Source organism: Panthera tigris, chromosome E2 (genome assembly GCF_018350195.1).
Source record: "Panthera tigris isolate Pti1 chromosome E2, P.tigris_Pti1_mat1.1, whole genome shotgun sequence".
In the NCBI taxonomy this organism is placed as follows: Eukaryota; Metazoa; Chordata; class Mammalia; order Carnivora; family Felidae; genus Panthera; species Panthera tigris.
In genome coordinates, this window is record NC_056674.1 from 6,006,248 (window position 1) to 6,023,257 (window position 17,010).

The 17,010-nt window shown below is 40.4% G+C and overlaps 1 protein-coding gene across 3 annotated transcripts in view; it reads left to right on the top strand.

Moving 5' to 3' along the window:
* LOC102965153 (zinc finger protein 677-like) overlaps positions 1–17,010 on the top strand; it is a 39,012-nt gene that overhangs the window by 19,545 nt on the left and 2,457 nt on the right. For 2 of the 3 annotated variants that reach the window (XM_042970231.1, XM_042970233.1), the window contains exons 4-5: positions 8,922–8,981; positions 15,933–15,969. In XM_042970231.1, coding sequence (XP_042826165.1) covers positions 8,922–8,981; positions 15,933–15,969 — 97 coding nt within the window. Of the gene's footprint in view, positions 1–8,921; positions 8,982–9,067; positions 9,764–15,932; positions 15,970–17,010 lie in introns of those variants that run through there. The other variant, XM_042970232.1, reaches the window with a different exon arrangement.

Here is a 17,010-nt window from a genome sequence, read left to right on the forward strand (position 1 = left end):
AATTGATTTATGTATTTGAGGGCCCTCAGGTTGGGGGCATAAATAATTACAATTGTTAGCTCTTCTTGATGGATAGATCACTCAGTGATGATATATTGCCTTTTTCATCTCTTGTTACAGTCTTTGTTTTAAAATCTAGTTTATCTGTTATAAGTATGGCAACTCTGGCTTTCTTTTGACATCCATTAGCATGATAGATGGTTCTCCATCCCCTCACTTTCAATCTGCAGGTATCCTCAGGTCTAAAATGAGTCTCTTGTAGGCAGCATATAGGTGGATCTTGTTTTGTTTTGTTTTTTATCCATTCTGATACCCTGTGTCTTTTGATTGGGGTATTTAGTGCATTTATATTTAGAGTGATTATTGAAATATATGGATTTAGTTTCATTGTGTTATCTATATGTTTCGTGCTTGTGATGATGGCTCTGGTCTTTGTAGTCTCTGCTGCTTTTCACTCACAGAGTCTCCTTTAGGATCTCCTGTAGGGCTGGTTTAGTGGTCATGAACTCCTTTAGTTTTTGTTTGTCTGGGAAAGCCTTTATCTCTTCTCTTCTGAATGACAGCCTAGTAAAGTAAAGGATTCTTGGCTGCATGTTTTTCCTATTCAGCACATTGAATATTTCCTGCCACTCCCTTCTGGCCTGCCAAGTCCCAGTGGACAGGTCTACTACTACCCTTCTGTGTCTACCCTTGTAGGTTAAGGCCCATTTGTCCCTAGCTGCTTTCAGAACTTTCTCTTTGTATTTGCCGGTTTCACTATGATATGTTGTGTTGTTGGCTTGCTTTTGTTGATTTTCAGTGGAGTTCTCTGTGCCTCCTGGACTTGGATGTCCCATTTCCTTCCAAAGATTAGGGAAGGTCTCAGCTATAATTTGTTCAAATAAACTTTCTGCCCCCCACTCTCTCTCTCTTCATTCTGGAACTCCTATGATACAGATATTATTTTGTTTCATTGAATCACTTAGGTCTCTAATTCTCCCCTTGTGGTCTAGTAATTTCTTTTCCCTCTTTTTCTCAGCTTCATCATTTTCCATAATTTTATCTTCTATCTCACCTATTCTCTCCTCTGCTTCTTCCATCCTTGCTGTCACTGTATCTTCTTTTGCATCTCATTTAAAGCATTTCTTGGGGCGCCTGGGTGGCGCAGTCGTTAAGCGTCCGACTTCAGCCAGGTCACAATCTCGCGGTCCGTGAGTTCGAGCCCCGCGTCGGGCTCTGGGCTGATGGCTTGGAGCCTGGAGCCTGTTTCCGATTCTGTGTCTCCCTCTCTCTCTGCCCCTCCCCCATTCATGCTCTGTCTCTCTCTGTCCCAAAAATAAATTAAAAACGTTGAAAAAAAAAAATTAAAAAAAAAAAAATAAATAAAGCATTTCTTAATTCATCATGACTATTTCTTAAGTCTTTGATCTCTGCTGGCTTCTATGCTCTTTTCAAGCCCAGCTATTAGTCTTATGACTATTCTAAATTCTTGTTCAGATAAGTTGTTAAATCTGTTTTGAGCAATTCTTTTGCTGTCACTTCTTCCTGGAATTTGTTTTGAGGAGAATTCTTCCATTTCATCATTTTGGCTAGGGTTTTGTCTTTTATGTGTTTTAATAGCTTGTTATGTGTCCTGCACCTGCAAGTACTACTATATTAAAAAGGGGTCATGGGGCGCCTGGGTGGCTCAGTTGGTTAAGCGACTTTGGCTCAGGTCATGATCTCATGGTTTGTGGGTTTGAGCCCTGCGTCGGGCTCTGTGCTCACAGCTCAAAGCCTGGAGCCTGCTTTGGAGTCTGTGTCTCCCTCTCTCTCTCTGTCCCTCCTCTGCTCATGCTCTGTCCCTCCCTCTCAAAGTAAATAAACATTTAAAAACTTTTTTTAATTTAAAAATAAATATAAAAAGGGGTCATACACTGTCCAGAATCTGGCACTTCAGGAAGTGTTTTTAGAGTGTGTTGTGTGCACTCTGTTGTTGCAGCTTTGGCTGTTCAATCCCACCGCTCATAGTGGTGGATTGTTTGGACCTTCCGCTAGGTGTGCTTTGATTTGGAAAAAAAAGGGGGGGGGGGAACCTTATCCTGTACAGAGAGAGAAATCAAAGGGGCGAGAAAAAAAAGACCAGGCAGAGAATCAAAGAAAATATAAGACTTAATCCAGAGAGAGAGAGAAGAAAGTAAAGAAGGAGATATAGAAAAGGTGAAAGAGAATAGAATAAAAATACCTCATCAAACAACCAGAACAGAGAAAGAAAGGGAACAAAAGACTATGTATGTATGTATGTGTGTATGTGTATGTGTGTGTGTTTGTGTGTGTATATATATATATAAGCAGATCAGAAACTGTGAACCTGAATCCAAAGGGAGAAAAAAAGAGGACAGTAGAAAGAAAAAGAAGAGAGAAGGGAAGGGAAAAAAAGAAAAAATAATTAAAAACTCAAAAAATAAACAGACTAATACACAAAACCACAGGCCAGTTGTCTGTCAGTGCCTGGGACTGATGGCTTTGCTGGTCTGGAGGAGAGTCCATCTTGCTTGTTCAATGTCAGTCTCATTCCAGTAGAGAAGCAGTTACCAGCCACAGAGGGGCAGGGTTTGGTGTAAGCAGGTCCTGCCTCCACTAGGGGCTCTGTCTTGTTCCCTGAAGCCTCACCATGTTAGTGATAGGGGGATAAATGATAACACCCCAGTCTCTCCTCCCTGGACCAGGTGTCTCAAACCACATTGTTCAGTGGTTTTGTTTGTTTTTCATCAATTTGATGTAATGGGGCACAAAAATAACATTACTTTCTATACAAGTTAATATGTTATATTTATTCCAATGGGAAATTAATGAAATGTGAACACTAAAATATTCCATGCTAGGAAGAATGCATCCCCCCCCCCCCGCCATGCGCATTATTACTGTCTTATGTTTATATCCATGGAGGACCTACTACCTGCCAGGTGCCAGTAATATGGAAATGGGTAAAACACAGTTGAAAATCCCAAAAGAGCCCTCACAGAGTAAAGTAGATGGTCTGCCTGTCCTGCTTCACAGTTTCCTGTGCCTCCTGGGTGCTGTGCTGGGATTGAAAACCCAACGTCTTAAAGAATCCAGCACCCCACAGATCTGGTTTTGAGGCAGAGCCACTCTGCGCAGCCGACAAAGGGCCGGTGGCTGACACTGGCAGGGTCTTTTGTCCTTGGGGGCAATAAACCCTCTTCCCACAGTACTCAAGGGAAGGGACTGCTCTCTCCCAGTGTTCTCCCAAAATCCCTGCTGCACCTTGGGCCGGCTGCCCTTCATCCCAGGCGCTCACAGGAGCAGCTCTGGTCCAGAGAAAGTCGTGCATGCCTGAAAACTCTCATCTTTAGCTTTAAGGCTGTTTGCAAAATAGAAACTGGTTTCTCCCAACTTTTGGTTCTCCTGCCCCTCGTGCGGGGAGGTTTTTCTCTTGTCCAAGTACAGTCTCACACTTCCACAGTCTCTCTTTCTCTTCTTTTTGTCTCTCTACAGAAGGCGTCCCCTCCCCTCCTGTGCCTATGCTGCCCACAGCTTTATCTATCCCGATTCGCAAACACACACCTCTGTCCTGCTGAGCTGTCTCAGTCCACCTGTGGAGATTATTCTGTCACTCCACCGACTGATTTCCTGGGTGTTCTAAGTGTTCTGACTTCAATACAACTGTGTTTGAGGGAGGAGGGAAATCCCGGTCCCCCTACTTCTCCGCCATCTTGACTACTCCCTCTGGGAATTTTACAGTTTTATGACTCATGAGTTTAGGTGTCTGATCCATTTTGAGCTAATTTCTGTGTATGATGTAAAATAATGAACCAACTACATTTTTTTTTTTCATGTGGATATCCAGTTTTTTCAGATCTTTCATTGAACAGACTGCCTTTCCTCCACTGAGTGCTCTTAATACCCTGGTGGAACATCATTTACTATATACAGAAAAATTTCTGACATCTGTATTCCATTTCGCTGGTCTCTGTCTTTCTTTATGCCAGTACTACACTGTTTTGATTACTTTAGCTTTTAATAAATTTGGAATAAGGAAGTGTGAGACCTTCAACGTGGTTCTTGTTAAGTTGTTGCTATGCAGTAGTCCTTGAGATTCCATATGAATCTTAGGATAGGATCATGTACTTCATCAAAAGATTTTATTAGGGATTGTATTGAATCTGTTGATTGCTTTGAAGAGTATTGACATCTTGGCAATACTAAGTCTTCCAATACATGAACTTGGAATATCTTTGCATTTATTTGTGTCTTCTCCCCAAATTTCTTCAGCAGTGTTTTTAGTAAGAGTGTACAAATCTTTCCTCCTAGGCTAAATTTAAGCTTAATTATTTTATCCCTTTTGATGCTATTGTAAATGGAAATGTTGTCTCAATTGCCTTTTTGGATTGTTCATGGATAATGTGTAGCAACACAATTGATTTTTGCATGTTGGTTTTCTCTCTTGCAATTTTTCTAGATTCATTCTTCAGTTCTAGCAGTTACATGTTTTGTGTCTGTGTATGTGTGTGTAATACACAGGATTTTCTACATATAATATCATGCTGGCTGTGAACAGAGGTAATTTTGCTTATGCTTTTTTTTATTTGAATACCTTTTATCTCTCTTCCTCTTTTTGCAGGGGCGGCTATCTGTTACGGCTAGGACTTCTAGTAGTACGTTTTATAGAAATAGAGCAGGCATCCTTGTATATATAAACTCTGTGAGTCTACTCACAGGGTTGGAAAAATGCTGCTAATTTAGCTGAATTATTTAAAAGCAAATTAGTGCTGTTAGATGCACTGAATATTGTATGTTTTATAGTAGACTCAGAAGTTACTTTTGTAAGATGAGAGGTCTTAACAAATGTAATGAGTGTGGCAAGACTTTTAGCAGGGATTTGCACCTTTGACTTCATGAGAAAATTCATACTGGAGAAAAGCCATACAAATGTATTGAATGTGGCAAGGCTTTTAGACAATGGTCTGACCTCAGGATTCACCAAAGAATTCGTCCTGGAGAGAAACCTTACAAATGCCATGAGTGTGGCAAAGCCTTTACTCGAGGCTCACCCCTCACCAGGCATCAGATAATCCATACTGGAGAGAGCCTTATAAATGTACTGAATGTGGCAAGGCTTTTAGGTATTGCCTTAAACTCAGGGCTCACCAAATCGTTCATATTTACAAATCCAACAAATGTAGCAAAGTTTTAAATTAGTACTCTTCACTAGATATGAGTAAATCTGGAGAGAAACCACACACGTGTAATGTGTGTGGCAAGGATTTTACCCAAAGATCAAAATTGCAGGAACATACTAGAGCATTTACCTTATAAATGCAATGAGTGTGGCAAAGCTCTTAGCTTGAGTTCCAAGTATTTTGCAACAAGAGTCCATGTTGAAGGGAAACCATGTAAATGTTTGTGGCATAGCCATTTTCCATGCCTTACAATGAGATTAAAATATATACCTTTGAGACAAACCACACAAAACTAATGTGCATGCTAAGTCTTTTGCCTCAAGGTCAAAACTGTGGAATGTCAGAGGATTTATATTGGAGAGCCACCTTATAAATGTAAAGAATATCATAAAATTTCAATAAATTGTCATGCCTTTAGAGTAATGAGAGAATTTATTTAGGGGAAACTATACCAAATATGCTGAATGTGGAAATACCTTTAAAAAACCGTGTGTCGTCAGGATTTGACAACAAATTTGTACTGGTGAGAATCCTTGCAAATCCTTACAACTTTGGTAAATATTTTTACCAATTCACAGAACAGACCACACATTAGAAAATCCAGGAATAACTGGATCCAGCTGGAATAACTAAGTCTGTAGGTCTCAGTGATTAATGTGAAATGTTACACACTGCAGAATAATTATGTCACAAAATGTTAAAACATCTATATCACGGGAACAAGGACGTGTGGAAGTAGCTCATGATTTTCTGTGTATAAGATATTTGAGTTCTCTTGAAAAGGCTACATTACTATTTATGAGTTTCAACCCTCAAGTTTGAAATCTGTTGATCTTAAGCCTTCCTTACAGGCCTTTCCTGACGGTCTCTGAGGAGCAGTCATAAGATGAAGGGGCCTACTTCCTTGGGTGTGACCCATTCATATCCATGTTCCCTAAACTACAAGGACATGGAGTTGTCAGATTCAATTTTGTGTGAATTTGCTTTGGGGAGGGGCAGAGAATAATGCAAAACCACCATAGAAGTCATCCTGCTTGTTATGTTCAAGGCATTCTTCTCTAGATAGACACTTCTTTAGATGAGTTACAGGGACTGACCTTTTCATGAGATGATGGTGATAGTTTGTTTGCTAGGGACGGATCATGTGGTAGAAACAATGCAGGGGAAGATAGGAATAGCTGTGCTCTACTGTCAATGACAAACTGATGGATCATTAATGCCATTTCCCTTTTCTTGGAAAATGAAGAGAGCAGTTATCTGAGAGGGCAGTTGAATCAAAAGAACCAGAACAGTTTGTGCATGATTCATACTTAACCCCTGCCATTACATTTTGCTACTGTTTACTTTGGAATGTATCACAAGTCTCATGTTTTCATTAATGAAGTTTAACTAATTTTTCTCCATAACCCTGAAGGAGTCATGTTCTTTTTCCAACATAGTTATATCCCATCTCTATAGGTAACACATAGTAATAAGGTGCCATTAGGCTCTCAAGGTTGAAAGAATCTATAATAATTTCCTTCCATGATGGAATAAAAGAATGGACAGTTTGAAGATTATATACTTAACACTTTGCATTTGAGTTGTTCTCTCCACACTTTGCCCCAGGATATTTATGTGGCTATAATAAAAAATGCCACAGCAGTGCAAGTTCAAGACTCTGATTCCCTAAAACCTGCCCCCCATTCAAGAATCTACACCATATGATTCTCTTTCTTCATGTGTTTTGTGCCCAAATAAAACCCATGGTTTCTAACATGGTTTAAATAAAGTGAAAATAGGAACATAGTACACATGAAAAATTCAGAAATAAAATTTCAGAAATAAGGCTAAAAATAATCATTTTTAGCTTGGAGCACTAAAGAAGTAATTTAGAATGAACAGCATACAATGGGAGCATTTGTTTCATAGTTAAACTAGAAATTTCACATATTCATTGCCTAACACATTTTTTGTTAACTTCTACTTGTGGCCATCCACTGGAACAGATGGAACCCTAACCAAAGTTGGGTTTGGATATCGAGACTGGTGGTGCCATGCCCTAAAAGTGTGATGAGAACACATGTAATTAAGATTTCTAGGGAGAGCACAGACTTCCAAGCTGGTCAAAAAAAAAAAAAAAAAAAAATGGCTTGAGGGAACAGGAAATGGTGAGTGGTTTGGTGTGTTTTGGGTGGTGAGTGGGTGGAGCTGGGGGGAGGATGCCTTCTGTGGTTTCAACTTCCGGCTGATACCAAAGGAAGGAGCACCAGGCTTTTCTCTCAGCTTGGGCAGGTGGGCAGAACAGATGTGGTGGTGAGGCTTAAAAGGTGTCAGTCATCAGCCACCAAAAAATGGATACTCTTTAGTAATACACTGAATATGTAGTCTTGAAACTCCTATTTCTTGGTTGGGAAAGACAAACTTTTCTTCATGCTAATTTGTTACATTCCTTTTCCTTCTGTACACCTAGATTCCATTGTATGATGTGCTTGTTGATATGCTTATAGAATACTATTGAGATAAATTGCCTTAAGATATTTTTATCCTAGCTTAATGCAGATGTTTGGAAATGTTTATTAGATCATAAATGTTACTAAACAATTTTATTAGAACAATTTTCCGGAGGATTTTAAAATGTGAATTTCAAAGTATGGTCTTGAACAATTCGTTCCATGGTTCATTTTCAACTGTAGTAAAACTTCTTCTTTTTATACAATTTTCCCTTGTCATTATCTTTTCTTTCCACACATTGTGACCCAGATTATATGTTTCATTTACATTTTTTTTCCCAGTTTACACCAAGGGATACATAAATCAGTGGGTTGTTGGGAGACTCTTGTGACGTGAAAAATGCATATGAGATGGGGACAGGTACAAAGTAGGTGCTAAATCTGAAGAGTTCCTTCAGGTCTTGAGTGAAGTAACTTGAAACGTCTTAACTGTAGTAGTTGGCTGTGGTCTGGTGCTTGGAAACCAAGTGTGTGGAGGTTAACAAGCACACAGTGAAGTAAATGAAAAAGTAAATAAAAAATGAAAAATGATGAATAAGATAGAGTCCCTGCGATTCCAACCCCGGTGTCTGACAAGGAGATGATGGCCTCAGTTGCCTGGAGGCCATTCTGCCGTTTCCCAGTGACTGATTCTTGTCTTCAGAGCCACAGGTCCCTGCACTGGAATGTGGGCTCATATTTCTTTTACTTTTTATTTTCTAAGCAATCATACATGGATTGTTTTTAAGTAGGTTTCATGCCCAGCTCAGAGCCCAATGGACGGCTTGAACTCCTGACCCTGAAATCAAGACCTGAGCTGAGGTCAAAAGTCAGACACCTAACCAACTGAGCCACCCAGGCACCCCGGTATTGTACTTTTTTGAGACAGGGAGAGACACAGCATGAACAGGGGAGGGTCAGAGAGAGGGAGACACAGAATCTGAAACAGGCTCCAGGCTCCGAGCTGTCAGCACAGAGCCCGACGCGGGGCTCGAACTCACGGACCGCGAGATCATGACCTGAGCTGAAGTCGGCCGCTTAACTGACTGAGCCACCCAGGCGCCCCTGTACTTTTAATTTCAGGTTCAAGGTGTAAATCGCTAGTATATAGAAATGCAATGGATTTTTGCATGCTTCTGTGTTCTGACACTTTGTAAATTTTCGTTCTTCTAGAAATTTCTGTACGTTCCTTTGTATTTTCTATACATACCACTTCAAAAATATTCCTGTTGATGCTGTGACAAATCACCACAGCCTGAATGACTTTAACAAATTTATTCTCTTACAGTTCTGGAGGCGAAATGTGTAAAATGGATCCATAGCGCCGTGCTCCGTCTGGATATGCCAGGTCAGATTTTGTTTCCTTACCTTCCCATGTCTGGAGGCCACTTATATCCTCTGCCTCATGGTGGTCCCCTTCCTCCCTCTTTGAAGCCAGCAGGATAGCATCTTCAAACTTGTTTACCTCTGTCATCACTTCAGCAACCTTTACATAAGTAACTCTACCTGCATCGTTCTTATAAGTCCCTCGGGACCGTATCGCATTTACCAGATCATCCAGGATAATCGCCCGCCTCATGATCTTCACCAGAGCACATCTGTAGACTCCCTTACGACATTTACAGTAACACTCCCGTGTGATAGGCACGAGGACATGGCCATCCTTTGGGATGGGCGTGTTATCCAGCCTACCACAACCATGATGGCTTCTGCAAGTAGCTACGCTATTTTATCTTGCTTTTCTCTCGTTATCACTTTTGTTTACTCCTCATGTCACTGACTAGAACTTCTACTAACATGTCAAATGTCAGTGGTGAGAGTGGACTGGATGTGCTTGCCTTGTTTCCAGTCTCTGAAGAAGAGCATCCATCTTTCACCATTAGGGATGAAGTTTGCTGTAAGTTTTTTGCAGGTGTTCTTTACCGAGTGTAGGAAATTTCCCTCTGTTCCTAGTTTTCTGAAAGTTTAGATCATAAATAGGTGTTGAATTTTGTCAAATGCTCCTCTGTATCAGTTGAAAGGATCCTGTGATTTTTCCTGTCCAGCCTGTTAACATGATGGCTCATACTGCTGGAATTTGAAACTGCTTTCTGTCCCCCAAATAAACCCATTTGGTCATGGTGTACAATTCTTTCTGTGTATTGCTGACTTCCAGTGTTAATGGTTAGCTAAGAATTTTTGCACCTTCATTTGGGAATTCTTTGGTAGTTATCTCCCCCTGCCTCCTTAATGTTTTTGTGTAGTTTTGGTATTACGCTAATACCGGCCTCATACGCTTAGTTGGGTAAAGTATTCACTCTTCTATTTTCTGAGAGACATTGTGTAGAATTCCTGTTAATTCTTTGTAGGTTTGATAGAATTGTCTAGTGTTGGTGTTGTGACTTTGTTGTACTAATATTTGTTAAGTAGAGTCCTAGATGTCAGATGGTGAGCCACGGTTCAACAAGAGATTGTAAGGGAAAGTGAAGTAGAGAAGTTAATTACTCACAGATCGTGGGGGAGCTATTCTGCACACCCATGGGAGTCATGTGAGGAGATTAAGACAGGGTGCAGGCAGAGATCTTAGGGCAGGGTCCCTCAATGGAATGCCTTGGGGTTCTGGGCTAAGGCCACAATGGTCAATTCAAACCAAACAGAGTAGGGTTTTGGTAAGCTTTTGGAGGTGTGGGGGGTATTATCAAAAGGGGACAAGGGGAAGACCCTGGGAGATGGGGAAGAATGCTTATCATAGGGAAGATTGGGAAAGTCCTATCAGGAAATCACGTTTGCTTCTGTCTCTGTGGGCTCTTATCTAGGGTATGTGTTCAAGGGAAGGGCTGGTTATCATTTCGAGGTCCCTACAGTCCAGTCCACCTGGCTACACAGAATGGATGCTGAGGAACACTCAACACTCACTGTGTGCCTGCAGGTTTCTTTTTCGGGAGGGAATTTTCAGATTGCAGACTTACTCTGCAGTTCAAAGGATTCCTATCATTCCTTTCACATGGGTGATTTGTGGTAAGGCGTACGTTTAGAGGAATTGGTCCATTTCCCCTAAGTTTTCAAGTATATGTGTGTTTTGTATTAGTTCCTTACTATCTTTTTGATGTCTGCAGGTTCTGGAGTTATATTCCCTGTTTAATTTATTATGAGTCATTTATGTTTTATATTTTTTGGTAGTTTTGCTAGTGAATCATGAACTTGATTTTTTTCAGTGAGCCAGCTCTTTGTTTTATTTTCTCTATTGTTTCCTATGTTCAGTTTTACTTATTTTTGTTTTGCCTTTATTTCCTTCTTTCTGCTTCATTTGTGTTTCTTTTTTTCCCTTCTGATTTCTTGCTGCAATTTAGATTGTTCCTGGATATTGTCCCTCTTTTCTAGTATAAGCATTGAGCATCAATGTCCCTCTTAGTACTGCTTCAGTTGAATCTCACAGATAATAACATGTTGTATTTTCATTTTCATGCAGCCGTATATTTCCCTCAAGTCTTCCTCTTCTTCCTGTGGATTATTTGGAAGGTGTGTTGTTTAATTTCCAAGTGTTTGGAGATTTTCCTGTTAACTTTATGTTTTTGTAGTTGGATTCCATTGAGGGCAGTGAACACCCTCTAGGATTCTATTCTTTTGAATTTGCTGAAGGGTGCCTTAGGACCCAGCAGAAGAACTGTCTTGATATATGTTCTTGAGGGGGAAAAATGTGTAATCTCCTGTGTTTGGGTGGTGTTATAAAAATGTTGATGAGATCATGTGACTTGATGGTGTTGTAGTGTTCACCAGTGTCCTGCTGACTTTCTGTCATTATTCTATCAATTATTGAGACAAGTCTCGAGCTGTAATTGTCAATTTGTCTGTTTCTCCTTTCAGTTCTATCATTTGATGGTTAACATATTTTGCAGCTATTCTTTGGTGGATATACACTCAGCATTGCAAAGTCACCTTGTTTGACCCGTCAATCATGTAATTTCCCCCTCTATCCTCAGTAATTTTGTTTTCTCTGAAATTTGTTCTATCTGGTATTAATATAGACATTCCTGCTTTCTTTTGATTGAGGTTTACATGGTATAAGTTATACTATTCTGTAGACATTGGGGCTCAGATAACTCTTTCATGTGTGAAGCTGTACTGTGCATTGTGGGATATTTAGCAGCATCGCCGGCCTGTACCCACTAGATACCAGTGGAACCACCGCAATGATGACATTAAAAATGTCCCCAGAACTTTGCAAATGCTCCCGAGGTGGGGGATGGTTATCCCCCCTGTATATCAATTCCACCAATATAGAGATCAGGAAAGCAAAAGATACTACCATGCCACTTTGTTCTCAGCTGCATTTAACACAGTATTCCAAGAAAGACCTGATGTCAGAAGTGAATGACCTGATTTGCAAGTAGGATTTAAGGACGTAACTGTGCCTCATCTCTAGCGGGTAAAACTTACCATTAATAAATCCTTTGAGGTCAAGCACAAGTTAAAATTCAAAATCATGGCAAAGTCTACATGAAAGACATGGCCCTAATTAATGCCCTATGAAGTTACCTGCCGTTGACTGCAGTAGGTCCTGTGGGATTGCTTCTCTTGGACAGCATGGCTTAGTGAACGGAAAGCACAGGCGTGGCTCTATTAGAGGGGCCCGAGAGGCTCAATGACCCTGAAATAAATACGAAGAGCATGGCATGTCTAGCTAAATATGGTGGGTGTAGCTAATAGATGTAGCTGTTTGGTATCACATAAAGTGCTATTTAAAAATACTGTGCTGTCCACGATGCGCCAAGTTTGCACCAGAAGGAAACTGTGATCATGCAGTAATGTTTGGTGATGTACATTATGATGGCAAGGAGGTCACTGGGGAAAACGGCTGGTTGTGCAAGGAAGACAGGGTTTCTGACACTTTAGCAGATGTAACTACATGAAGTCAAGAACGGTGAAACACAAAGGACTGGAAAGCTATTCTCAGGGGAAAAGTAAGAACCTAAGAAAAGATCCTTCCTCGTTCCTGCCCCTCCCTGTTTGCTGTGGACCAGAGACTGCTGGGTCCCTCCTTTCCTTTTCTTTTCCGAATGGGAGGGTTTATTGAGTTTTTTTCTGTTCCACCATAATGTGTTAGGAGTGAGGACTCCACGTCAGGCTCTCAACCAAGAGGAATCTCACGAGACTGTTGCAAGACCCTCCCATGTGACTGTAGTCATGTTTGGGTAGAAATTTTTTCTTTCGGAACAAACCTAAGTGTATTTTGTGTGAAATACAAAGAAGGGATAAATGATTTCTGATAGAAGTTGTACTATCGTACATTGTAATATTTCCAATTAATTATCACCCTCTTGTGAGATTATATGTCTCTGCTCTTTGATATCAAGCTTGGCCACTTGACTTACACAACCCTTCTTCTTTTTGAGGGGACTACATGTCCTTCCCAATTTATAGCCACTTTGACTAATGCATTGTGAGTAGAATGGCATATTTTAAGTGTAAACAGAAGCTTTCAAAGCTTTGTTTGCTCCTTCTCTTCTCTCTGGTGCAAGAATAGTTATAACCACATAGACTGAAGTTCTGTCCTGAATCCCAGACTCAAATGACAGAACCAAGCAAGAGGTGACTAATGATAGAAGTGATATGAGGAAGAAATAAATGTTTGTTTTTGTAAGCCCAGGAGAATTCAGGGATATTTGTTACCATACAAAACCCTTCTAGAAAGCTGACTGGTACTTTGTGACCTTTTCTTTTCTCCTTACCCATCTCAACTACCCAAAGTCATTGTCTCCAGTAATTGTACCACCTTTGAAATCATGTTTTCACTTACTCCCTCCCTATATTACTACCCTCATATCTGCCATGTTATATTCTCTACTTCCATTAAAATATCCATTTATTTTTAATTTTATTGTTTTAATTTTGTAACGTATTTCATGAGAGAGCTCACGCACACGTGGGGTAGGGGCAGAGACAGAGAGAGGGAGAGAGACATTTAAGGGAGCTCCACGCTCCATTCAACCGACTCTGCCACCCAGGTACCCCCATTTATTTTAATGCATCTAGAAATATATTGCCCTTTACAATCCAACTACCCTCAGTGGACTATGGGTTCTCAGTTACAACATTTTCAACGGTTTATCACAATCAAATATTTATAAATAACCTCAAGAACCTTGCCGTCTTCACTGTCCTGCTTCACCTAAGTAAGCCTCAGAACTGCATGAGCTCACTTAGGAGGAGGTTCACACCCCTTGGTTAAACACCCAAAGCAAACAAACAAACAAAAAGGAAGAGTCCTTGGCTTAGGTGTTCTGTGGCTAGCCCTTTTCCAAGGACGTGGTCTTCAGTTTCTCCCGCTGTGGTGGCAAATTATGAATGTTCTGCTTTCATTTTCATTCACTTCAGGCTACATTCTCATTTCTTTCTCTACGTCTTCTTTGTCCCAGGGTTAGTCACAAGGAGGTCATTGTTTTCCAAGTATTTGTGGATTTTCCAGAGGCTTTTCTATTAGTGATTTCTATCATAATTCCATGGTGGTCATACACATATTTTGTGTGATGTGAATTCTTTTAAAATTTAGCGAGACTAGTTTGATGGCCCAGAATATGGTTTCTCTTGGGAAAGTACTGTGTGCACTTTTAAAGATTGTGTTTAATTCCCTGGTTAGGTGGAGCGTTCTTATGAATGAAAAAAATCAGTATTTCTCCTGTGTAGGGAGAAAAGTCTGTTTTTTCCCCTACTGTGTGCTTCTATTCTGTCTCCCTCACTACTCACACAGAAGACTTCACTTCTGACACTTCTGGTCACAAATACATGGAGGGTTTCCCCCACCCATAAGCAGTCTCCGACACCAGCTGGCTTCCTACCATTCACCTCAACTGTGACACCCTCTCCCTGGATGCCCCTCCACACACTCCAGCCGCCCCGCAAGTCCAGGCTGACTCACGTGCTTCTGCAAACTGGTCTAGATCAGAGGTGCCAACAACCCCCTCATTGTCTGTGACTAGCCTGCTAGAGCCCCTCACAGAACTGGGCGAAACACATTTACCAGTTTATTACAGGCTATGATACAGGATACGGATGGACAGTCAGATGAAGAGACACACGGGATGAGGTCTGGGAAGGTCCTCCGTGCAGAAGCTTCTGTCCCCATGGAGTTGGGGTGTGTCACCTCCTGGAGGGGCGGTGTTCGCCAGCCTGAAATCTCTCTGAACCTCCAGCCATTGGGCTTTTGAGGAGACTTCCTCATATACGCATGACCAGTCATTAACTCCATTTCCAGCCCCTGTCCTCTCTCTGGAGGATGAGGGGATACGGCTCAAAATCACCATCCTTCCGGTGAGCAGCCCCACCCAAAGAGCCCACACAGGAGAGGCCTCATTAGAACAAAAGATGCTGCTGTTACCCTCGTCACTTAGGAAATACAAGGACGTTAGGGGTTCCGTGTAGGAGCCAGGAGCAGAGAACAATACATACTTTTTCTTTTATCTCACAGCTCTGTAAATGTCAATTGGGGCAGTTTCCTTGATAGTCATGTTACAGTCGCCGAGGTACTGATTTTGTCTACTTGTTCTATTATGGAGAGAAGGGACATGGAGATCTCTGACTGTCATTGTTGATTGGTCTGTCATTGCGTTCCTGTCCGTTTTCTCAGGGGTTGTGAAGTTCTGTTGCCATGTGTATGGTTTAGGATTCTCATGTCATTCTGGGGAATGTATCCCTTTATGATTATGAAATAGATTTCATTATCCCTGGTCATAGAATTTGCTCTTTCATGAACTTTGATCTGATATAGCTACTCTATTTTAATAACATTAATAGCATTTATGTTTATCTTTTTTCCATGACTTTACATTGTGTCTTTAATTTGTGAAGTGATTCTCCTAGGGAATACATTGTTTTCTGTTTTTTAAAAATCCAGTTGACAGGAGCGCCTGGTTGGTTCACATGGTTAGGTGTAAGACTCTTGATTTCAGCTCAGGTGCTCTCACGGTTCCTGAGATCAAGCCCCTTGCTGGGCTCTGTACTGACAGTACAGAGCCTGCTTGAGATTCTTTCTCTCCTTCTCTTCTCTCTCTCGAAATAAATAAAACTAAAAAAAAAAAAAAAAAAAAAAAAATCAGTGACAATTTTTCCTTTTCAGTGGGGTTTTTAGACTGTTTCCTTTTACAGATATTACTGTATAGATTTAAATCATCTTGCTATTGCTTTTAGATCTCCTTTGCTCTCTTTCCTCTTTTTCTGCCTTTGAAGTAACTCAGTTTTTACAGAAGATTTTGTTTTAAATCATTTTTATTCTTTTTCGGATTACTGGTATTACCTATAACTATTTTTTATGTGTTTGTTTCAGGGGTTATCCTATACAGCTTACCACAGTCTACCTTCACGTGAGTTTATACTTCTTCATGTAGAGTACCCGACACTTCCTTTCCACATGGACTTCCATTTCTCTGTTTCTGCCGTGTGCTACCATTAGTATGGGTTTCTTTTATATATGCTGTACACACATATACTAGAGTGTTAGTTTATTAAACAGTCCACCATATTTTAAGGAGGCTAAAAAATAGGAAAGGTATTGTTTATTTATCCATAGAGTTTCTACTTCTAGTGCTCTTAATTCCTTTGTGTAGATCAGGAGTCTGCCACCTACAGAACATGAGCCAAATACAGCCTAACATCTATTTTTAAGTACAGTGTAACTGGAATGCAGCCACGTTCATATTTAGGTACTTTTGACCCAGTAAGGACATACTGGAAGAGTGGTAACAGAATCAGTATGGCCTACAAAGAATAAAATATTTACTGTATGTTCCTTGCATAAAAGTTTGCCGACCTCACACATAGAGTCACGTTATCATCACATCTGAGTTAGTATAAAATTTGGGATATGAAACATATGAAAAGTCAACTTTGTATAAATACTAGGCACAAGATGGAAGCACAAGTCTCACATGGAAGCATAAGACTAGGAATAATTGGGGGTTAGTAGATCTTGTACTAATGAGGAAACATGAAATACGTGATTTTGTTACTATTCAATTTTTAAGTACAATATCTTATATGTTAAAAATTTGTTTGTTGACGTTGACATTGAAGATATAACTGAGGCGTAAAAGACCCAGCAAATTTTACTTGATAGACATTCTTAAGTAGCAGTATACCCCTGGCTGGCTACAGGGGTAGACAAGACGAAAAGTATGTATCTTAACAAGTCCTGGGATCAAATCCCTCAGACAGTTTTGACAAATGGTATTTACTATCTTTCCTTTAAGTCCTTGTCCACCCCACCACTATGTTCTCTCAGTAGGGGTAAGGTTGCCATAAAGAAATAGGTCCATGCATTCTCCAAATAGGTCATGGTTTTGGATCTGTTACATATAATCTTAAACACTCTGGGCAGTTTTCTTATTAAAATTTTAAAAATTCTA